Source organism: Salvelinus sp. IW2-2015, linkage group LG36 (assembly GCF_002910315.2).
Source record: "Salvelinus sp. IW2-2015 linkage group LG36, ASM291031v2, whole genome shotgun sequence".
Lineage (NCBI taxonomy): Eukaryota > Metazoa > Chordata > Actinopteri > Salmoniformes > Salmonidae > Salvelinus > Salvelinus sp. IW2-2015.
The window spans coordinates 22,861,799-22,887,305 of NC_036875.1; the positions used below are offsets into that span (position 1 = coordinate 22,861,799).

A 25,507-nucleotide genomic window follows, 5' to 3' on the forward strand; every position below is an offset into this window, starting at 1 on the left:
ATACTTTAAAGTACTGCTTAATTAAGTAGTTTTGGGGGGTATCTGTACTTTACTTTACTATTTATATTTTTGACAACCTTTACTTCACTAGATTCCTAAAGAAAATAATGCACTTTTTACTCCATACATTTTCCCTGACACCCTACTGCCTATGATCTAGCGGAACTCGCTAAACAAAAATGCTTTGTTTGTAAATTAATGCCTGATTGTTGGAGTGTGCCCCTGGTTTGCATAATATAAGCAATTTGAAATTATTAATACTTTTACTTTTAATTTTGATACTTAAGTCTATTTAAAACCAAAAACTTTTAGACTTTTACTCAAGTAGTATTTTACTGGGTGGCTTTCACTTTTACTTGAGTCGTTTTCTATTAAGGTATCTTTAGTTTTACTCAAGTATGACATTTGAGTACTTTTTCCACCACTGCAAACACACGTTTTCCAACTCAAAAGCAATTGATTAAATTCAAAAGTTTAGTTGTTATCTTAGTTCTCAGAGTCAAACTTTTGTCTCATGAATGTAACCACAGAGAATGTTGTGTGTACTTCAAATCCTTTCCCCATTAACTCTGGATGTAGGTTTAAAATGTAAAGAATCTGTTTTTATTATATAATAAACTTGATATCTAAATTCAATCATAAATACACACTCAACAAAAACTCTGTAATTACACATCAGTATTATATAAATTGAGATTTTGATTAAACATCTCAATATTGCACTCTTCCCCATGATTTGCAGATGACAGGAGTGTGGGAACAGTCAAACGTGTGTTATGAGAGCAGTGGTATACAGTTGTGCTGACTACACAGCAAGTCATAGTTCTCGTTATGAAAATGCTAAACTGGAAAGAGCATCTCTCATCTGCCCACATCTCTTTGGTTGTAGAAAAGTCTGTTTTTGGCCATTTTCTCACGTCAGTCAGGAGTGATCAGATCTGTGAGGTTTTCCTTTTGTAACAGAAGCCCTGTGTCATGTCCTCCATCATTCCCCTGTTTACTGGATCAGTTTCTTCAACCTCAATGTTCTCAGAGTGGCGTGCAGAGGTGTGTGTGTGTGTTATGTGAACAGGTCTGCAGAGGAGTTGTAGATTAAATTGACACTTTGGTGTATAGATGGCGTAGGGTTCTACTTCCTCCACATAGTCCTGTGACTGAGAGAGAAACAGACTCATCACTATTTACAGTAAACTGCTATCTACGCAAAACATACAGGTATTAAGGTAATGTAGCGTAACACAATGTAGGATATAGCTCATACATACCGGAGGAGCCTCGGGACTGTGAATACACAGATAAAGCTCTTTATTATACAAGCAATAACATTGAACCAAATCATTTTTATCATAAAATATCAAAATCATTAGAATAATGAATATTCATACCTAATTCTGCAGGGGTTTTTTCGTGTGAAGTATAAACCCCCCAGAATAGCCATGATGAAGCTTATAGTTCCCATGGAGATTATGACTAATCGCCAGGGTATGACGACTCCTGACAGGGAGAGAAAATGATAAATAATCAGAATCAGAATACATTTCCCACTGGGCACACCACGTAATTTCAACATGGAAATTTGGGTAATATTTGGTTGAGATGTTGATCAATGAGATTTCAACGATTATTCACCTACTCAAAAAGACAGCGATAAGTTTGATGAATACCCAATGTGTTATCACTATGCTTTTAACCATCTAAAAGCACAACCAAATTCCAATGGAAAACAATACAGTGGGGCAAAAAAGTATTTAGTCAGCCACCAATTGTGCAAGTTCTCCCACTTAAAAAGATGAGAGAGGCCTGTAATTTTCATCATAGGTACACTTCAACTATGACAGACAAAATGAGAAAATAAAATCCAGAAAATCACATTGTAGGATTTTTTATGAATTTATTGCAAATGATGGTGGAAAATAAGTATTTGGTCAATAACAAAAGTTTATCTCAATACTTTGTTATATACCCTTTGTTGGCAATGACAGACGTCAAACGTTTTCTGTAAGTCTTCACAAGGTTTTCACACAGTGTGCTGGTATTTTGGCCCATTCCTCATGCAGATCTCTTCTAGAGCAGTGATGTTTTGGGGCTGTTGCTGGGCAACACGGACTTTCAACTCCCTCCAAAGATTTTCTATGGGGTTGAGATCTGGAGACTGGCTAGGCCACTCCAGGACCTTGAAATGCTTCTTACGAAGCCACTCCTTCGTTGCCCGGGCGGTGTGTTTGGGATCATTGTCATGCTGAAAGACCCAGCCATGTTTCATCTTCAATGCCCTTGCTGATGGAAGGAGGTTTTCACTCAAAATCTCACGATACATGGCCCCATTCATTCTTTCCTTTACACGGATGAGTCGTCCTGGTCCCTTTGTAGAAAAACAGCCCAAAGCATGATGTTTCCACCCCCATGCTTCACAGTAGGTATGGTGTTCTTTGGATGCAACTCAGCATTCTTTGTCCTCCAAACACAATGAGTTGAGTTTTTACCAAAAAATATATTTTTGGGTTTCATCTGACATTCTCCCAATCTTCTTCTGGATCATCCAAATGCTCCTAGCAAACTTCAGACGGGCCTGGACATGTACTGGCTTAAGCAGGAGGACACGTCTGGCACTGCAGGATTTGAGTCACTGGCGGCGTAGTTGTGTTACTGATGGTAGGCTTTGTTACTTTGGTCCCAGCTCTCTGCAGGTCATTCACTAGGTCCCCCCGTGTGGTTCTGGGATTTTTGCTCACCGTTCTTGTGATCATTTTTGACCCCACGGGGTGAGATCTTGCGTGGAGCCACAGATCGAGGGGATTAGCAGTGGTCTTGTATGTCTTCCATTTCCTAATAATTGCTCCCACAGTTGATTTCTTCAAACCAAGCTGCTTACCTATTGCAGATTCAGTCTTCCCAGCCTGGTGCAGGTCTACAATTTTGTTTCTGGTGTCCTTGACAGCTCTTTGGTCTTGGCCATAGTGGAGTTTGGAGTGTGACTGTTTGAGGTTGTGGACAGGGGGCTTTTATACTGATAACAAGTTCAAACAGGTGCCATTAATACAGGTAACGAGTGGAGGACAGAGGAGCATCTTAAAGAAGAAGTTACAGGTCTGTGAGAGCCAGAAATCTTGCTTGTTTGTAGGTGACCAAATACTTATTTTCCACCATAATTTGCAAATAAATTCATAAAAAATCCTACAATGTGATTTTCTGGATTTTCCTTTCTCATTTTGTCTGTATAGTTGAAGTGTACCTATGATGAAAATTACAGGCCTCTCTCATCTTTTTAAGTGGGAGAACTTGCACAATTGGTGGCTGACTAAATACTTTTTTGCCCCACTGTATCTGATTTTTGGTTTCGTTGTCATCTACAGTGGGGGAACAAGTATTTGATACACTGCCGATTTTGCAGGTTTTCCTACTTACAAAGCATGTAGAGGTCTGTAATTTTTATCATAGGTACACTTCAACTGTGAGAAACGGAATCTAAAACAAAAATCCCAAAAATCACATTGTATGATTTTTAAGTAATTAATTTGCATTTTATTGCATGACATAAGTATTTGATCACCTACCAACCAGTAAGAATTCCGGCTCTCACAGACCTGTTGTTTTTCTTAACAAGCCCTCCTGTTCTCCACTCATTACCTGTATTAACTGCACCTGTTTGAACTCGTTACCTGTATAAAAGACACCTGTCCACACACTCAATCAAACAGACGCTAACCTCTCCACAATGGCCAAGACCAGAGAGCTGTGTAAGGACATCAGAGATAAATTGTAGACCTGCACAAGGCTGGGATGGGCTACAAGACAATAGGCAAGCAGCTTGGTGAGAAGGCAACAACTGTTGGCGCAATTATTAGAAAATGGAAGAAGTTCAAGATGACGGTCAATCACCCTCTGTCTGGGGCTCCATGCAAGATCTCACCTCATGGGGCATCAATGATCATGAGGAAGGTGAGGGATCAGCCCAGAACTACACGGCAGGACCTGGTCAATGACCTGAAGAGAGCTGGGACCACAGTCTCAAAGAAAACCATTAGTAACACACTACGCCGTCATGGATTAAAATCCTGCAGCGCACGCAAGGTCCCCTGCTCAAGCCAGCGCATGTCCAGGCCCGTCTGAAGTTTGCCAATGACCATCTGGATGATCCAGAGGAGGAATGGCAGAAGGTCATGTGGTCTGATGAGACAAAAATAGAGCTTTTTGGTCTAAACTCCACTCGCCGTGTTTGGAGGAAGAAGAAGGATGAGTACAACCCCAAGAACACCATCCCAACCGTGAAGCATGGAGGTGGAAACATCATTCTTTGGAATGCTTTTCTGCAAAGGGGACAGGACGACTGCACCGTATTGAGGGGAGGATGGATGGGGCCATGTATCGCGAGATCTTGGCCAACAACCTCATTCCCTCAGTAAGAGCATTGAAGATGGGTCATGGCTGGGTCTTCCAGCATGACAATGACCCGAAACACACAGCCAGGGCAACTAAGGAGTGGCTCCGTAAGAAGCTATCAAGGTCCTGGAGTGGCCTAGCCAGTCTCCAGACCTGAACCCAATTGAACATCTTTGGAGGGAGCTGAAAGTCCGTATTGCCCAGCGACAGCCCCGAAACCTGAAGGATCTGGAGAAGGTCTGTATGGAGGAGTGGGCCAAAATCACTGCTGCAGTGTGTGCAAACCTGGTCAAGAACTACAGGAAACGTATGATCTCTGTAATTGCAAACAAAGGTTTCTGTACCAAAAATTAAGTTCTGCTTTTCTGATGTATCAAATACTTATGTCATGCAATAAAATGCAAATTAATTACTTAAAAATCATACAATGTGATTTTCCTGATTTTTGTTTTAGATTCTGTCTCTCACAGTTGAAATGTACCTATGATAAAAAATTACAGACCTCTACATGCTTTGTAAGTAGGAAAACCTGCAAAATCGGCAGTGTATCAAATACTTGTTCTCCCCACTGTAAATGTGTTATCACTGCGCTTTCAACCATTTAAATGGGAATACAATGTCAGATATTTTGTATTTATACAAAAGTACACAGTGTAAGTGATTATTGCTGTGTGAGATTCTGCCCAGATTATTATAGCAATTGTGAAGATCTCCACAGACCTGTGATCTTTGCATGCTATCTCGATCATGCACGCTTTCTATGATTACGTAAGAATATATTTATAGTTAGGCTACAGTAGGCAATGGATGTACTACTCATTTTAAGGTTGAATAAATACTGTTAGGCCTACATTAGTTTGTAAGACAGCCTTAACTGTATGCTATGTATTTACTGTATAGTTATATTGAATAGTGTTTGATTGACAACGCAACCAGGGGAGGGCTTCCATTTTATGGGCTCTTCACCAACCTTGCTATTTTGTTTGTTTTTTCGCATTGTTTGTAACATATTTGGTACATAATGTTGCTACCGTCTCTTATGACCGAAAATAGCTTCTGGATATCAGAACAGCGATTACTCACCTTGAACTGGACGAATAATTAAATTAAAAAGTCGCATCTCTAGGGTAGGTGCGACGCTAGAGTCCCACCTGGCCAACATCCGGTGAAATTGCAGAGTGCCAAATTCAAAATACAGAAATACCCATAATAAACATTCATAAAATATACAAGTGTTATACATCGGCTTAAAGATGAACTTCCTGTTAATCCAGCCGCTGTGTCAGATTTCAAAAAGGCTTTACGGCGAAAGCATACCATGCGATTATCTGAGGACAGCGCCCTGCTTACAAAAGCATACAAACATTTTCCAGCCAAGTAGATTAGTCACAAAAGTTTGAAATATCAATCAAATTAACCACTTACCTTTGATGATCTTCATATGTTTGCACTCACAAGACTCCATGTTACACAATGAATGTTTGTTTGTTCGGTAAAGTACCTCTTTATATCCAAAACAACTCAGTTCTGTTGGTGCGTTTTGTTCAGTAATCCACTGGCTCAATGGCGGTCACAACAGGCAGACGAATAGATCCAAATAGTACTGGTAAAGTTCGTCGAAACATGTCTAACAATGTTTTTATTAATCATCAGGGTGTCTATTGTCTTTATAATCAATAATATTTCAACTGGACAATGGCGTATTCAATACAAAGGAAAAATAACGGGGGGCGTGCTCCCGGTCGCACGCCCCCGGTCGTGCGCTCAAAAAGCTCTTGTTCATTCAAGCGACCACTCAGAAAATGGTCTCATTCTTACTCATTTTTCAGAATGAAAGCCTGAAACAATGTCTAAAGACTCTTGACATCTAGTGGAAGACATAGGAACTGCAATCTAGGTCCCATCCATTTATATGGTGGATAGGCTTTCAATGGAAAAACACTCAATTCAAAAGAATGCCACTTCCTGGATGGATTCTCCTCAGGTTTTCGCCTGCCATATCAGTTCTGTTATACTCAGACATTATTTTAACAGTTTTGGAAACTTTAGAGTGTTTTCTATCCAATACTACCATGCATATCCTATCTCAGTTTACTTTGGGCACGCTTTTCATCCGGGCGTCTAAACACTGCCCCCTACCCTAGAAAGGTTAATGAGGCGGACGGGAGAGATTTACTCCAGACACCCGAACAGGCCCTCACCCCCGTCATTCTCAGGAGAAAGAGACGGAGGTTTCGCAGAAAGAGATCGGGGTGCCTTGTGGACGATGATGATTGTGGACTACAGGAAAAGGAGGACCGAGCACGCTCCCATTGTCATCGACGGGGCTGTAGTGGAGTAGGTTGAAAGCTTCAAGTTCCTTAGCATCCACATCACCAACAAACTAACATGGTCCAAGCACACCAAGACAGTTGTGAAGAGGGCATGACAAAACCTCAAGAGACTGAAAAGTTTTGGCATGGGTCCTCAGATCTTCAAAAGGTTCTACAACTGCACCATCGAGAGCATCCTGACTGGTTTCATCACTGCCTGGTATGGCACCTGCTCAGTCTCCGAACTTAAGGCACTACAGATGGTAGAGAGCACAGCCCAGTACATAGTCATTTAGCTCAGTTACCTTCACTTTCTTGGGAACAGGAACAATGGTGGCCCTCTTGATTTCCAACAACAACGAGACGGCCTACAGGGAGGAGGTGAGGGCCCTCGGAGTGTGGTGTCAGGAAAATAACCTCACACTCAATGTCAACAAAACAAAGGAGATGATCATGGACTTCAGGAAACAGCAGAAGGAGCAGCCCCCAATCCACATCGACGGGACAGTAGTGGAGAAGGTGGAAAGTTCCTCGGCATACACATCACTGACAAACTGAAATGGTCCACCCACACAGACAGCGTGGTGAAGAAGGCGCAGCAGCGCCTCTTCAACCCCAGGAGGCTGAAGAAATTCGGCTTGTCACCAAAAACACTTACAAACTTTTACAGATGCACAATCGAGAGCATCCTGTCGGGTTGTATCATTGCCTGGTACGGCAACTGCTCCGCCCACAACCGTAAGGCTCTCCAGAGGGTAGTGAGGTCTGCACAACGCATCACCGGGGGCAAACTACCGGCCCTCCAGGACACCTACACCACCCAATGTCACAGGAAGGCCAAAAAGATCATCAAGGACAACTACCACCCGAGCCACTGCCTGTTCACCACACTATCATCCAGAAGGCGAGGTCAGTACAGGTGCATCAAAGCGGGGACCGAGAGACTGAAAAACAGCTTCTATCTCAAGGCCATCAGACTGTTAAACAGCCATCACTAACATTGAGTGGCTGCTGTCAACATACTGACTCATCTCTAGCCACTTTAATAATGAAAAAATGTATGTAATAAATGTATCACTAGCCACTTTAAACAATGCCACTTTATATAATGTTTACATACCCTACATTACTCATCTCATATGTATATACTRTACTCTATACCATCTACTGCATCTTGCCTATGCCRTTCRGCCATTGCTCATTCATATATTTTTATGTACATATTCTTATTCATTCCTTTACACTTGTGTGTATAAGGTAGTTGTTGTGAAATTGTTAGGTTAGATTACCTGTTCGATATTACTGCATGGTCGGAACTAGAAGCACAAGCATTTTGCTACACTCACATTAACATATGCTAACCATGTGTATGTGACAAATAACATTTGATTTGATTTGATTTGATTTGGGACCAAGCTTTCTGCCATCCAGGACCTCTATACCAGGCGGTGTCAGAGGAAGGCCCTAAAAATTGTCAAAGACTCCAGTCACCCTAGTCATAGACTGTTCTCTCTGCTATTTGCATTGCCACCCTCTTTTACGCTGCTACTCTCTGTTATTATCTATGCATAGTAATTTTAATAACTCTACCTACATGTACATACTACCTCAATTACCTCGACTTACCGGTGCCCCCCGCACATTGACTCTGTACCGGTACCCCCAATACAGTATGCAGCCTCGCTATTGTTATTTTACTGCTGCTCTTTAATTATTTGTAACTTTTTTTTTTTCTTGTGGGGGGTGGTATTTTTCTTAAAACTGCATTGTTGGTTAAGGGCTTGTAAATAAGCATGTCACTGTAAGGTCTACACCTGTTGTATTCGGCGCATGTGACAAATAACATTTGATTTGATTTAAAGAAAGTCTAAAGAATGGATAGTTTCATCTGAGCAACTGGCTTAATTCTATTCTTTAACTATTATTTTTGGTTTATTTGGGGACGTAAATCCAACATATAATTTGTTAACCTGTCAACAATTTAATAGGCTATTTACTGTATTGCAAAAGTGAATTGTGTTTGGTTGTCAACGCAACATTTGAGGGGTATTCAGACCCCTTGACTTTTTTATACATTTTGTTAGGTTACAGCCTTATTCTACAATTGATTAACTTGTTTTTCCTCTCATACATCTACTGTACACCCAATACACCATAAAGACAAAGCAAAAATGTAATTTTTTTGCTAATTTCTAAAATTAAAAAAAATGACATATTCAGTACTTTGTTGAAGCTCCTTTGGCAACGATTACAGCCTCAAGTCTTCTTACGTATGACGCTACAAAATTGGCACACCTGTAATTGGGGAGTTTTTCCCATTCTTCTCTGCAGATCCTCTCAAGCTCTGTCAAGTTGGATGGGAGGTGTTGCTGCATAGCTATTTTCAGATCTTTCCATAGATATTCGATCGGGTTCAAGTTCGGGCTCTGGCTGGGCCACTCAAGGACATTCAGAGACTTGTCCCATAGCCATTCCTGCTTTGTCTTGGCTGTGTGCTTAGGGTCTTTGTCCTGTTGGAAGGTGAAACTTCGCCCTAGTCTGAGGTCCTGAGCGCTCTGGAGTAGATTTTCATTAAGGATCTCTCTCTGTGCTTTGCTCTGTTCATCTTTGCCTCGATCTTGACTAGTCTCCCAGTCTCTGCCACTGACAAACATCCCCACAGCATGATGCTGCCACCACCATGCTTCACCGTAGGGATAGTGCCAGGTTTCCTCCAGAAGTGACTCTTGGCATTCAGGCCAAAGAGTTCAATCTTGCTTTCATCAGACGAGATAATCTTGTTTCTCATGGTCTGAGAGTCTTTAGGTGCCTTTTGGCAAACTCCAAGCGGGCTGTCATGTGCCTTTAACTGAGAAGTGGCTTCTGTCTGGCCACTCTACCATAAAGGCCTGATTGGTTGAGTGCTGCAGAGATGGTTGTCCTTCTGGAAAGTTCTCTCATCTCCACAAAGGAACTCTAGAGCTCTGTCAGAGTGACCATTGGGATCTTGTTCACCTAAGGCCCTCCCTCCCCCGATTGCTCAGTTTGGCCGAGCGGCCAGCTCTAGGAAGTCTTAGTGGTTCCAAACATCTTCCATTTAAGAATGATGGAGGCCACTGTCTTCTTGGGGACTTTCAATGCTTCAGAAATGTTTTGGTACCCTTCCCCAGATCTGTGCCTCGACACGATCCTTTCTTGGAGGTCTACGGGCAATTCTTTGACCTCATGGCTTGGTTTTTGTCTGACATTCACTGTCAACTGTGAAACCTCATATAGACAGGTGTGTGCCTTTCCAAATTATGTCCAAACAATTGAATTTACCACAGGTGGACTCCAATCAAGTAGTAGAAACATCTAAAGGATGATCAATGGAGACAGGATTCGCCTGAGCTCAATTTCGAGTCTCATAGCAAAAGGTCTGAATACTTTTTATTTTTAATACATTTCTGTTTTAGCAACATCATTATGGGGTATTGCAGAGGATTTTCTTTTATTTCATCTATTTTAGGAAAAGTCTGTAACGTAACAAAATGTGGAAAAAGTCAAGGGGTCTGAATACTTACCAAAGGCAGTGTATATTTTGTGCCACTGACTTAGGGCTCTATTCAATCCGCATTGTGGAAGTTCAGCTTTACAGCGCGATTGAAATTTAGAGGCAATGTTCCCACTTTAGCTGAGATTGCAAAGGAAGCACTGCATATGTTGGCTCAATCGGAAATTACATAAAAAATTATAGTGCAGAGTGGATAACGCTTCAGCTTTACAAATTGAATAATGCCCATGGTCTGTCTTTAATTCCAGTAGGTCTACAAAGGTATAATTGATATGTTGGGTCCATGTCTCCATCTCAAACAGGAATCGAAGTTAAAGAAAAGGACTAAATCTAATCAAACTTTATTTAAAGTGCATTTAAAGTTTAATTTGATATAGTCAAATTCTTTAACTTTTATTTTTGGTTGAGATGGAGACGTGAATCCAACACATTAATGATTCAATTTGAAATCAAACCAAGATTGAAACCCTAGGCCTATATGTATTGTCTATTTTTTGTTTAACGCTGGGTTGCATTGAAACAATAGCTGTTGATGACTTTGCAAATGCTATACAATATATATATGCCTAAATCTATTTTTTTATGATACAGTGTATGACGTATAAAGTATGGTTACATTTCATTTGCTCTGTCACGCCTATCCTTTGGAATGACTGATATCAACAATGAAAATATTTAGTTATGAAGAGATCTCCTTATAATCATTCTCACAGTAGCACATTGGTAGTAGTCAATGGCAAATATCAAAGCTTAAGCAAGCCTGGGTTTGGTTAAAACCCTGGATGGGAGACAAAATTAATAGATGTTAGATAGATCAACTCTGCAGTAGCTGCTGCCCAGCCTTTAGTTTTTTTTCTGATAGTGGACATAACGTTGAAGATCTGACATTGTTTCAAAGGTACATATTCAACATATTTTAATACAAGGTTTGTTTATGCTGAAAATTGGTTACAATGATGACTAGAGCTCTTGGGGATTCTATGGTTGAAATTCCACCCTCAAAACAAGTTGATTACTTTTTTCAAATCCAATGTATTTTCCATGTAGATTCCACGTCACAATACGTTGACAAATGACTCTGAAACAACGTTGATTCAACCAGCTTGTGCCCAGTGGGTTACCATCATCCCATCCTATTTCATTTACACTCAATCTAGTAAACTCTGTCAATAGACTCTGAAAGATTTTATTGACTAAAAAAGCTACGATGTTCACTCCTATTCTAAAAGAGTGAGATATTAGTCATACAGTGTCCTTCTAAATACAGTGTCCTTCTAAATTCTAAACAGTCAGTCTATACCTGGTGTCACCATATGCACCTCCTCCCAGGAGGGATGTATGACAGCACAAGTCAGGTTGCCCATAGCAATCCCCTCGGGCAGGACCAATCGACTCTCTACTGTGTTGAAGCCATCTAGGTTCAATGTGGTGGTTGAAGTAGAGTTCCATGTTTCACTCCAGCAGATGGAGGCAGCTGGTTTCCCCCCTTCAGCCAAACACACAGCCACCTGCCTACTGCCCTCCCACTCTAGCCAGGCAGACACACTGGGAGGGGCTGCACACAGGGGGAAGAGGCGGGAAATAGGCATATTGAGAACAACACATGTATTTTGTATTTTGCAATATAGAGAAATGAAAGCACACAGAAGTCATGCTAAACATTACAGATCTATGAAGGTTTCTTACCTATTAGTGATACATCAATGTTTGAGGCGTAGCTTCCTGCTTTGTACACCGACTCACACTGGTAGATTCCCTCATCTCTCTTTGAGAACTCTGGAATCTGTAGGTAGGATTCACCCCTGGATGTGTTGAGCATGGCTTTTCCATCATTGCATGTGTTCAGATTTTGGTTATCATTACTAGATGATATTTGACACGTTATTCCATCCAGTTTTATTTTCCAGATGGTGTAGATCATCTCACTCCAAGTCTTATTGCTGCACTTTAAGATGGCATTATTCCCCAGGTGGAAATGTTCACTCCTGGCAGCTAAAGAAATACTATTAAAATAACTACTTCAAAGAATTGTACTTATTTAAATAAAAATGACTTTTGGATAAATGGACAGTGAATGAATAAATGGTTTCATATTAAATGCATGTGTGATACAGTTGTATGAGTATTATTATAGGCCTACGTATATGTATCATTATCTTTTTACAATACATACAATATATAGAGGAGCTTGATGTGGCTATGTCGGATATTCAGACCTATCTCTGAGTCATGCAGACTATCAGGCCTCATTCCAAGGAACAGGAAACTTTTTTGAATCATTTCCTCTTTCTCCACTCCTGAAACATAAAGCCCTATCTCTCTCTGACCAAAAAATGTGGCAACATGCTAGTGGCGATTAAACAGGTTTGGTTAAAAAAAAAAAATGTTTTACCAATGACTCTGTGTTGTAGGCCTAGAGGCACAGCGAAGGTGAGGAAAGGGGAAGTGTGAGAGATCACAGAAATGTTGTGGTTATATCCTGAGAGAATGATCAAAGTGCATGTTAGTGGCAGATCATGTTAGCAAAATGTTAAGCATTCAACATCATCAGTTAAACATGATTTCATCAAGTGTAAGTTCAATCAATAGAAAAGCATGTCTTAGTTGATCAGCAAAACAGTCTAGAGGAAGAAAAGTGGCTTGTTGGTCATCTGAAAGCCAATGTCTTATAAAATGTGTCTTACAAAAAAGTGATAGTTGAACAGTTGGAGGTTTATAGTCATTATTAGAAAGTTCAGTTTGTTAGTTAAGTGTTTTACTTTAAAAAAAATGCAGCACATAAAACTTTCCGCTCTTAAAACACCTCCCAATGTTATACATAAGATGTGATATCATGGGAGGATGACTGCTAGGTTACTGAAGTTTCTGAAGTGGGATGTTTTCTGGGTCACACACTGCTCTTTCATTCTTGTTGATGTTTACTTTAGACAAGTATATAACTTCTGTGGTGGTTACAGAAACCCACAGGACCCCCATACACTGCCTGATTAGTAATGTCACTTTCCTCAAATCAATCTCCTCTCAAATACAGGGGAAAATATGTTAGGTAATCTGTAAACCATGCCACACCAACACACACAAGTCTCTAGCGTGTGATACACTGCATGTTCCTTCCCGTGGTAGAAAACAATGGAACCTTTTGTTTAAAACATCTTTATATAATCACCCAAATCTGTTCCACTGACTTTGTCTTCAGTTTGACCACAACAGAGTAGTCAGAACAGAACTCTCGATACACATGCCATAGAAATCTAGAGTCCTTGGGGATTCTACCAGCAGCCGACAGAGTTTACAATTTAGAACGGGGGACTCCTTAGTCAGAGCAGTAGGAAAATATAAAACATCTATTTTGATCAGTATTTTTTGGTCATAAAATAAATATTTTGACTGTATGATATAATCATATCTATTTTAGGGTATCTATGGATAAATGCTTTGAATGTTGTATGAATAATTTAACCCTTTACACCAGTGGTCACTAACTGATCTCCAAAGCATTCCTAGTCGATCACCAAACATTTTTGTAAAAAACCCAAAGCAACTAATTGACTTCCGATTTATGTTTTTTTTTTTTTGCACTGTTGGCGGTAGGTGGAGAGTATATTAAGTGCACCTACAGGCCTACCACTGGCCAATCAGATAGCTCAGATCACCGTGTCTGCACAGTTACCTTGAGCCATAGATTGTAAAAAGAAGCATTGGATGCACAGCAAAGTTGATACTGTGAGATTTAAAAACGATTAAAACCATGACTAGAGAGAGACTGCTGTTTTTATGAGTAAGTTCCTGTTTACGTTGTTATTGTTATTCCTGTTTACGTTGTCAACAATTTAAGCCATAACATGCATGTTCTCCCTACTTCCACTCACGCTACAACCAGCACTGCAGCTGCAATGAAGGAGTACAGTATAACAAAGTGTTCTAATAAGCTTGCATTGTTATTATTAGCAGCTTGTGTTTGTTTAATATCAAGCAATATTTCACTTTCTCTGGTCATAGGAGTAACAACATGAATTGGTGCATGATTCAGAAATAATGCAATGTGACTTGATTTTTGACATCAGTTTGAAGACTGTATGCCTTTTATCTCAGCGGAGGGAGAGCAGAGGGACGGTGAGTCGGGTGACAGGCAGCCTCACTGCTGCTCCCTCCCTCCCCTCAGACTGACCATTAGATTCAGGCCATTAGTTCAGTAAAAAATATATACAGTACATTTATAATAATACAACAAATAATATATTACCAGAGTGATCATACGCCTAACATTTTTTTATATAATTTCAAAATGGTCTGAGAAGAACAACATTGGCAGGTCATTTCAAGCATAGCCAATATGCAGTGGTAATATATTGGGCCTATAGCCTACTGCACAAACCTTGTTGATACAGAACTGTATTTATTTAGTTAATGTTGAATAGGCTTACGTTTATTAAGTCATGTTTTTTTTAAACAGAGCGGTTTGCATTTTGATTCAGAAAGTGATCTTGACTCAGAAAAGGTTGGTGACCACTGCTTTACACAGTTCTCAAAATTAACCAAAACCAACCGGATAAACAAAATGAAGTGATGAGATCAAAATGAAGTGATGAGATTCTCAAACCTGTTTCTAAGCTCCAGGTTGCAGAAACAGCCAGGAGAGAGATGACTCCTATAATCCATGTCTTTCCCATCTCTCTGGTTGTTCTATATGGCTCCTGACAATACTCCTGTACTCCTCAAGACACTGCTGCTCATTCCACCTGTCCCCCCCCTAAAAACAAAATCGTAAACTCCCCCCTTGGACACTATATCGTTATCCCTGAACCCTAAAACTGGCTGTATTATTGTTCCATTCTGTTTCCTCTTGTCTCAATGTGTTATAACTGTACTGTTTAAACTCTCTCAATGCTCTCTTCTCTTTCCTGCAAACTCTAAGTCTTAGTTGATATCTGCTCTCTGTCTCTGTCCTGATCTACTCATTTGACTCCTTTACTGATGTTACTGTAACAAGCCCCTAAATAAACTAAATAATCCCTCCCTCTCTCTTCCCCTACTTCCTCTGTACAGCTCTCTCGCTCTCATTCTCCCACACACGGTGACGGTTGTTGACTCAGACGCATGTTTCCTCTCCCGCCTGTCACATGACCACAGAGTGCCACACAGCCTTTAAAGTCTCTGAAACAGCAATAACTGCAGGTGCCCTGCCAAAACTCTTTAAAACACTGGTTATCATACTTCTTACTGTCATTCTGTTCCAAGTCACGGATTTTAATTTGTCCAATAAACTAATCCAATCTGTTACTGAAATGGTTGTTCCAGTTTAAATGGTTTAGATAGTGTCCTTTCTTATTCTTCCCAACCCGGCAGTCATTCTGAATGCAGGTGAGTAAATATTCCAAATGTTGCATATTCCCATGCTGGTTGGATTCCAATAGTAATTACACATCACTTTTCAAGCCATCATAATGTGACTTGCAGGCCTGAAAACCATCAGTTTCATGCCACTGTATTAGGATAAAACTAGGCCCTCAAAGTAATACCTTTTTAAAACCTGTATTGTGTTTAAGAATTGAATTTGAATGATAGCCTATTTGCTGAGGAACTCACTCGATGAAGGCCACAGGACTAAAAATGGATGAATGTAACAACCATGTCTCTGCCACTAAGAAATACAGTCATGGGTGGTAACTCTACAATTTACTCGAAAGGTAAGGCAATGTGGGAAATAAGCAGTGTGTTAATGTAACATTGAAAAGTATGGATTAGTATGGACACTGGACTAGCGTTCAGTGTTGATTTAACACTGGATAATGTGCTGTGCGGGTGGCATAACAGCCAACAGGTCTTTGAGGTCCTTACATTACTTTAAGTCAAAATGTTCCTAGTTTCATGTTGATACATAATTATTGGTACGGCTTTATAATTACTAATCGGCTCAGAGTGAGCACTCATTACCAGCTAATAGATGTTTAGATGGTCTGTATTATGTGCTATACGTGTTTGTGTTGAACAAACACTCTCCATATGACTGTAATGATCTCGCTCTGCAGAGATGCCATCACACTCAACAGGGAAGATGTTGATGACTCCTTCATCACATTGAGCTTTTCAAATGGGAGATTAACTGACATGAACAAACATTTAGCACATTCAGGGTGTGGTCGAACAAATACCCCCAAACAGATATGATGTAGTCTAGCAGAACAACAACCTTTTACCCCTTGCAATCCTGTTGACATCAGTTACATTTTTCTGAACCACAGAGGAGAGAGATGAGGAGGATGTGGGGAGAAGGGAGCATTGGTTTTGTCTGTGCCACTTATCTGTATGTTCTTTGGAAACTTAATTATGTGCAAGCTAGCAAAAAAGGACAATAAAAAAGCTGATGATAATGAATGAATCTAAAGTTGATCAAAAGCTGAACACTATGGCCACTCAATTCGAATACTATATTGTATGTGAACTAATGTTCAACAATGCCTTGCGTTCTAACTAAGGATGGGTATAGGTAGGATTAAAGTTGGATATCAATAATATGCCTTGTGGCACTGTGTTCAAAACGGATACTTAATGTAAAACTGTTTTATAAATAAATACACGGACATGATTTAAGATTCAGTACATTACAGTAATATAGTGCATATCGATCAGATGTCACAGATGTCAAAGCAGCAGAGCTGCCAACTCTCACGCTTTGGCGGTGAGACACGCATTAGACCATCTTCTCACGCTCACACGCCACACCGCTTATACCTCAAGCATTGAAAAGTACTGTTTTTATTTGTCTAATTAGTCCATTGTATAGTCAGTGTTAACTTTTCAACTGTGCTCCAAATCGTTTTGAAATCGGAGCATCTGCGCCTGCAATTTAACATCACGAGCGGAACCTCTGTCATTGTCATGTCCTGCCAAAGCACTGTGAATCGCGGCACATTGAAGCATATGATTGGGCTAGTTGTGTAAGAGATCAAGGGGATTGAATGCGCGTTTTAAATAAACGCTCCTCAAGAAGAGTGGAGCTGAATGGAGAGAGAACATTCTCTGCTGGGTTTATTAAACCGTAAAAACAGCAGCACTGTAGCGCTGTCTTATGTACAAGGATGTCAACAAATTTAGGTTGCTGTAACTCCCGTCCGTATTGCAGAATGCAGCCTTTGACAGCATAAAGTTCGATGTAATCCACAAATGCATTAGTTTCATCGTTTGGTGATTGGCATTTAGTCTGTGACAACTCAAAGGCAGCAGATGTTTAAGCAGGGATGTTTGGTAGGGTAAACTGATTTTTAACAATGAAAATAATTTTGCCAAAGAGATTGTAAACCAAAAAGTGTAAACTTGATTCTAGAGGGGGGACAATACATCGAAAATTAATTTGGGTAGTGTCCAGGGGCAGATTTATGTAATCTTGTCTTCAGGAGATTTTATTATCTATTTACTTTAATTAGTCTGATCAGTGGAACAATATTCAGTATTACCAATGGGTGTTAAAATACAGGGTAATTGCTGTGCTTGTCAGCAAGAACACTACTGTTATTCCCCATGCTTAATGTATTATTCCACTTCTTCCCAATTTTTCCAGTGTAATCACATAGTTGAAGTCTGATATGCCTACTTGGGTCTTTGAAAATGAATTATATGAGGTTATGTATTTTTGCAGCCATTCATTGACAGTTATGCATTGGATAGGAAATGCTCCAGCCCTCAAATACAAGTTTTGACATTTTAGCTTTGTACACATGCTAGGCAGAGATGGTAAGTGGACTCACATCACATAAATGCATCCTAATTTGTCTATGTAGAGTAAGTTGATGGTAAGGACTTGTAGGCATAAACCACCTGAATGTTGATTAATTAGATGTTTCTTGATGGTTGGGTGATTTGAGAAATTAATTGTTATAACAAAAACATTTCAAACACCCAGCACTTGGGAAACATAGATCAGGGGTGGCCAACACTCCCGGAGAGGAAACAGGATTTTCTTCCAGCCATATTTTAAAGAGATAGTTTACCCAAATTACAAAATACAAAATGTTTGTGTCCTTACCTTATAAGCAGTCTATGGACTGCAATCTATGATTTGGCTACCCACTGCCATACACCATTAGTATTAGTATTTCCTGTGCGGAGCCTTGGTGTAGTGGTAACATGTGTCACATACAACTTTCCACCTGAGAACAGGGATCAAACTCTGCTTCCAACCTTTCCACTGTTTCTCCCATTTGCCTGTCTCCCCATTTCATAACTGTCTGAATAAAGTGTCAAACCACCTAAAAAATATTAGCATACTTAAAATGTAATCCCCCCCAAAATCTAAAAGTAACAAAGTCATTGAATTTTGAGTGTTCATTTAACGTTCAAAGCATCAGGAATACAGTTGGGCCCAGCTTCCTGACAGCGATGGAACTTAGGGCTTTCGAGTGTTTTAACGATGCATCTTTCTTACAACGGCCGAAGATGTAACATGTGTTTCCCAAAACACCACGCAGAGAAAATATTTGTTAAGTGCGTCATTCAGGCATGTGTCGATACTGATAGGATGGAAAGAAAGGAAACACTTCTCTCGGATCAGCGTTATCCCTTTCCATCTTACCTTAACATTATAATAATGCACTAAATCAAGATTTCTCACATAATTTCGCACATTACACCTCTTGAAATATATAGAAGAAAAATGTACAGACAGTGACGTACAAATAGCTAAATAAAACTCAATTGAATTAACATTAAATATATTTCAATATCATTCATATATAGGTCTATGTAGCCTAAACTATTTATTTTGTAATACAGTAATCTTGGTTTCCATTTGAAGAGTCTTTATACCCTTCGCTTGTTATGCAAAGAAATGGAAAACTTTGTATTTGTAGTCACTGTCACATTTGTTCTGAAGTTATCACCAGTCACAGAAAGACAGATAAACATCTTTATTTTGTTTTTAGCGGAGAGCTTCTGTGTATGAAGTGATACGGAAGGGCAAAAAAGCATCTAATGACGTACTTAGCTGTTCTATGAGTGGTCTGAGACAGTTGTTAAATAACAAGCATTTCAAGAGCAACTTTAGTAACAATGGTTTTGGGAAAAAGCTCTGAGATTTTAATGATATGGTTTTAATGATAAACGTAGCATTAAGATGCTTTTGGGAAACCGGGCCCTGACTTGTGGTTTACATTTACATTCCACCTTGGTCATAGGTCTAAGCCACGTCAAAATATGTCGAATTGCAGGAAAATAGCTCTAAAACACATTTTCCTGGGGGAGGAACCCCAGACCCCCCTCTAGGGGTTTTGCCAGGTAGCAATGAATATCACATAGCAAATCTCACTCCAAGCTTTCTTGAAAAGTTGGCAGCCCTGAATTTTGTTTTAAGCACTTCACAAAATGTCCCCTGCCTGTGTTTTTACTACATGAGAGCCACATTGTGAAGAGCTACTGCAACTAATAATCCAACTATTGTCTGTTTTTATCTTCCTGGTTTGCTTCAGTGGATTAAAATGAGTCTTGCTATGACAAGATTTGGTCATAGCTGTAGATCAGACGAGGGTGAGCTGGCAACCTAGAGGAAGTCATTTTTTGCCCACACAGCAAATCCTCCAGTATTAAAAATAAACAGAACACTGAGAGTGTTCAGTCTATGGACCCATATAGACACTGGAAGGAACATTGTTAATTTAACACAAGGCTTAGTGTAAAGCCTTATTCAAATATTTCCCAGAGTGCCTTGTGACTAAATTGTAGTTACCGCCTAAGACTGTAATTGTTAGTGACAGAGACATGGTTGTTGCATTTATCCATTGTTGGTCCTATGGACTTCACCAAGTGAGATCCTAAACAAATATGTTATCAAAATATATATGTTTAGGGCCTATTCACAAAATAGATGGCATCATGAGGATGGAAAATTATGTGGAAATACTGAAGCAACATCTCAAGACATCAGTCAGGAAGTTAAAGCTTGGTCACAAATGGGTCTTCCAAATGCATACTTCCAAAGTTGTGGCAAAATAGCTTAAGGACAACAAAGTCAAGGTATTGGAGTGGCCATCACAAAGCCCTGACCTCAATCCCATAGAAAATGTGTGGGCAGAACTGAAAAGGCGTGTGTGAGTAAGGAGGCCTACAAACCTGACTGAGTTACACCAGCTCTGTCAGGAGGAATGGGCAAAATTCATATGACTTATTGTGGGAAGCTTGTGGAACGCTACCCGAAATGCTTGACCCAAGTTAAACAATTTAAAGGTGATGCTACCAAATACTAATTGAGTGTATGTGAACTTCTGACCCACTGGGAATGTGATGAAAGAAATAAAACCTGAAATAAATATTTCTCTCTACTAACTGACCTAAAACAGGGAATATTAACTGGGATTAAATGTCAGGAATTGTGAAAAATGTAGTTTAAATGTATTTGGCTAAGGTGTATGTAAACTTCCGACTTCAACTGTATGTTTGTGCATGTACATTGATTGATTAATTAATTAATCTTATGCTACTCAAATATAAATTACAAACATTTTCTAAACTGATCCAATATGTTACTTGGACTTATTGCACCGGTTACTGAAATGTTTTTTCCAGTTTAGATGCTTTAGGTAGTCACATAGCTAAGGCTACATTTACACAGCCAGCCCAATTCAGATCACATCTGAAAAAGATCTGAAGTGATTAGGCAAAAAAACAATTAGTGGGAAAAAATATCAGAATTGGGCTGCCTGTGTAAATGCAGCAATAGTTTTCCCAACCCTGGCAGTCATTCTGAATACAGGATGTTGTTGATTCAAATTCCAAAGTTGGATATCCCCACACTGGCAGGATTTCAATAGGAATTACTAGCTTAATTACTGATTCTGTCATACTGACTCTGTCATACGCGTTACATTTTTGTTGTCCTAGGCTACATGACTAAAATGCTAGTTCACTAGCCTAACTTGCTTTCATGGACAACGGCCAGCTAGTTAACATTAGCCAGCCAACTACATCTAGCTACATGTTGAACTTCCATCCTCTCAGGCCAAGGGCAAAATGTATGAATTTATGGCTGGATCAGAATCGCCATTATAATCATTGGCAGTACGGAGATTTAAGTAAAACCAGAAGTCCAAATCCCTATCTCCATCCATGGCTAATTTAGGAAAGGGACACTTCTAGCTAGCCACCGGAGGACACACAACGAGATGCAACAATTAATGTTTTCTGTCAGTGACGTTTGGTTTCTAATGTGAGGGGATTGGTGTGTTGCCAAATCCAAACTGGCTTCCCTTTAACCTTTTTTTGGTGCGCCAGGACCATTCACAGCTGAGCTAAGTTCAGTTTGGTGGCAACAATGTTATACTGTTTTAGACCAGACTGCATAGACATACAGAGACAGAGGGGTGCTGTTTCGTTCGCTTGAATGCTTGCTCCGATGAGATAAATTCAGAAACACAGAGAGACAAAAAATGATTTTGTATATTTTTTTCTTGCTCATTTTTTGAGGGAAGTCTGGCTTCCCTTGTCATCCACGAATACAAGCCACTACTGGCTCAGCGGCTCCAGAGACATGCGCCCAGCCTCTGACCACCATCTGTTATATGCGGTTATATGCGGGCAGGGAAATAGATCATGAGCATAGAGATGAAAATACGTTTAGAACTGATAATTGATTGCATGGTGCAATAGTAAATTAAATTAATTGATTATTGAATGTTATTGTGGACACAGCTTGGTAGAACCAAAACATATACTGCTTCTGCTCAACAAACTCAAACTCGATGTAACGGTTTTCTTCCTGGGATGAAGGAGAGGACCAAAACGCAGCGCGGCTAGTGTTCAACATGATTTAATAAAGAATATATTAGAACACTACAAACAACAAAACAAGACATGTGAAAACCGAAACAGTCCTATCTGGTGCAGAACACAAAGACAGAAGACAACCACCCACAATCCCCAACACAAAACAAGCCACCTATATATGATTCTCAATCAGGGACAACGATTGACAGCTGCCTCTGATTGAGAACCATATTAGGCTGAACACAGAAACAGACAAACTAGACACACAACATAGAATGCCCACCCAGCTCACGTCCTGACCAACACTAAAACAAGCAACACACATAAGAACTATGGTCAGGACGTGACACTCGAAAACGCAGTGTTTGGGGGGGCTGCAGTTCACGAACTACATTGTGTTTATCACCCTCACGGCAGTCAAGCAATGCATTCTACCAAAAGTCGTTCACAATCTAGTCAGGTTGCGGCCACAACTAGACCTCGTTTCAAATGTATCAATAAATAATCTTATTTGTATGCATAGCAATCAATACATATAGGCTTACGCTGTTTAAAGCACACATTTACAAGTCTCGATCTCAAGTGACAGCTCCAATAAGCCTCCTATGGTGAACGACGTGAACGAGAGGCTTGTAGAATCGTATATATTTAGAGTTTTCAGTTTCTTGTTCACCGTTAGAGGGTCCTGCCTGCTTTGTGCATTACTGACTCAAATTAACAAAAATGAGTGAAGATACATTATTTGGACTGAACGAGTCAATACCAACAGAGTCAGTAAAATGAGCCGAACTTCCCATCCCTAGCCTGATCCTCTCTGGTGATGTGAAATTCCTATTAGAATCTAGCCGAAGTTAGGCTATCCAACAGTTCATCTGCAACCTGCATTCAGAATGCGTGACACTGTGAGAAGATTTAGACTATCTAAGTCATTTAAACTGTAACAAACATTTAAGTAAGGGTTGCATGCTGGAAAATATGGTAATGATGGGAATAGTTTTGGTTCAAAGTGATGTGTATCAGTTTCAGGACCCTATATTAGGGTAAAACTAGGCCCTTAAATAAGGCCTTATGACGTAGATATGGTATTGTGTGAAATATTGTTCTATTATTATTCATAACATATTCACTTAGAATCTCACTTGGTGAAGTCAATAGAACTGGAATTGGATGAATGCAATAAGAATGTCTCTGTCACTAACAGCTACACTCATGGGTGGAAACTGTACTGTTTACTCAAAAGGCAAGGCACTCTGGGAGATATTTGAATTCGATTTATATAACTCTTTTCTACCAACTGAGCACTTCATATAGTACGAGGAAAAAAACAATCACCTCGCCCACCTCCAACGTGCACCATCCACCTGGGTGATGCCCCTGGGTGATGCATAGCGACCATTTTTATGCCGCAACGCTCACCACCACAGTGATATGCCAATTAGAAATGAGGGGGATGATTAGGTGGCCTTGATGGAATGGGGCTAGGTTGGGAATTTAACCAGGACACCAGGGTTAACACCTCTACTCGTAAGATAAGTGCCATTTTTAAATGACCAGGGAGTCAGGACAACCATTTAACATCCAAAACTGCACTCTACACAGGGCAAGGGTGGTATGCTGCTGGCAATTGACTTGAGTAAAACTAATCACAAACGTTTTCCCATTTTTGAATTTACTACAAACACTTACATCAAACTTCCAAATTATATTTCTTGACAATAAGAAAACACATATCCTTTAGAATACATATTTACACATGTAGAAACCCGAGGCAGTGACAAGTCACTGGTTTATATTGCCCATCTTGAAATACCAGTAAAATACATTTAACATGTAATATCATTAGAAATAGGCCTAGAACAAATCTGAGGTTTATACAGTTCATCATAACAGGCCAGACCAACTAATCAATCAGTTCTTCAACGCAATGCTAACCTGTGGAGATCAGGGCCCGTATCCACAAAACATCAGAGTAGGAGTGCTGATCCAGGATCTGTCCACATAATCTTATTCACTATGATTTAAAAAAGGCAAAACTGATTCTAGATCAGCATTCCCACTCGGATATGCTTTGTGGATACGGACCTAGAGATCCACAGCTGTAGTTCTGAGGGGTAAAAGTAAATAAAAAGTCCCCTTACTATCGACACTTTATACTGACACAATGTTAAATAATTGATTCCCTGTGTTTGGTTATAGTATGTTGCCATTGCCCTGAAATTGAGAAGTCTCACGACCAGGTTTAAAAAGTAGCGGTGTGATCAAGGTGTGATGGAAAAGAGCTTCAGATAGTGGACAGTCTGTGTCCACTAAAATTGCTGGTGAATCCTCTGACATCTTCAAAGACTGCTGTTCTATAGTCTGTTTTATAGGCAGCTAAGTATTAGAATAAGGTGTGCTAGATTAGGGTTGGAGTGAAAATGTACAGGATGTTAGCTCTCCAGGAACAGGGTCGGAGAGCTCTGCGACTAAGCAGTGTGTTAGTTTAACACTGTTCCGGTGTGGGTCCACAGACTCAACACTTTCAGTGTTGATTTAACACTCTGTCTAACACACTTATAATTTTTTTTACACAAGAATTTGCTGTGCATAGTCTTAGTGATGTTGAAGGCTATTATCTGCAGTACAGTAGCTTGAAAATAAATTAGATAGGCATATCAAATCAAAACAATACAGGCATTATCCTTACACTGATATCACTACAATTCCATGTAATGTATTGTGTTATATGGTATATTGACTCCAGAGGATACTGGTGGGAGGAGCTATAGGAGGACTGGCTCATTGTAATGGCTGGAATGGAATTAATGGAACGGTATCAAACACATCGAACATATGGAAACCACATGTTGGGCTCCGTTCCATCGATTCCATTCCAGCCATTACATTGAACCCGTCCTCCTATAGCTCCTCCCCCAGCTTCCTCTGATTGACTCATGGCACACACACACACACACACACACACACACACACACACACACACACACAGACACACACGTCATTCACTCACATAAACTGTTTGTCCGGTTGGTGTGTGTCCATGTGATTACAGAGATGACTCTCCTGACCTTGTGGTTTGATTTTGTGGTGTTAATGTTGTTGTGGCTGAACTGTTCAATGTAATTTGGCCTGTGGAAATGTTTCTGTAGTAGACCGCACACATACCCACCAACACATCAGACCATTACTATATAGTCCTAAGCCCTTTCCTTGGCTGTACTTTTGGTATCGTTTGATCCTCTATGCATACAGGCATTGACCAACTGAACCAGATGAAGATATTCATTTCATTAGAGTAAACTTGGCTGTCATTTTTGTTCTTGCTGACCACTTTTCAAACCAATGTCTTAGAATCAGCAGGTTTCAAACATCATTTTTCGTATGTATTGACGCTCAGTTCTCTTTTAGGGTTTCAAGTCTGTGTTGAGACTGGTCCTGTATAGATCAGTCTGGACCTAACAGTGCTGTAAACACATTCTCATTAACGATGATCACTGATCGCATTCATTTGGGTACATGTGTGCATGCGTGTGTG

General features: G+C 40.0%; 1 protein-coding gene across 2 annotated transcripts; it reads right to left on the minus strand.

The window, feature by feature from the left end:
- Positions 1 to 477: 477 nt before the first annotated feature.
- LOC111959407 (nectin-3) lies at positions 478 to 15,199 on the minus strand. Of its 2 annotated transcripts, XM_023980922.2 has the most exons (7): positions 14,825 to 15,199; positions 12,617 to 12,703; positions 11,911 to 12,216; positions 11,525 to 11,779; positions 1,386 to 1,494; positions 1,266 to 1,281; positions 478 to 1,154 (listed from the first exon to the last, which is right to left on the minus strand). In XM_023980922.2, the coding sequence occupies exons 1-7, from the start codon at positions 14,892 to 14,894 to the stop codon at positions 933 to 935; spliced, it is 1,065 nt and encodes a 354-aa protein (XP_023836690.1). In that variant the 5' UTR covers positions 14,895 to 15,199; the 3' UTR covers positions 478 to 932. The 2 variants fall into 2 exon arrangements, with proteins under 2 accessions (XP_023836690.1, XP_023836691.1); XM_023980923.2 differs by lacking the exon at positions 12,617 to 12,703.
- Between the last annotated feature and the right edge of the window lie 10,308 nt (positions 15,200 to 25,507).

Bases quoted from the DNA above. Each gene is read 5' to 3' on its own strand.
- LOC111959407 (XM_023980922.2), bottom strand. From the start codon at position 14,894: ATGGGAAAGACATGGATTATAGGAGTCATCTCTCTCCTGGCTGTTTCT. The intron at 12,704-14,824 runs GTTTGAGAATCT...TCATTCTCTCAG, and splicing joins AACCTGGAGCTTAGAAACAG to GATATAACCACAACATTTCT. The intron at 11,780-11,910 runs GTAAGAAACCTT...CCCTGTGTGCAG, and splicing joins CATTGATGTATCACTAATAG to CCCCTCCCAGTGTGTCTGCC.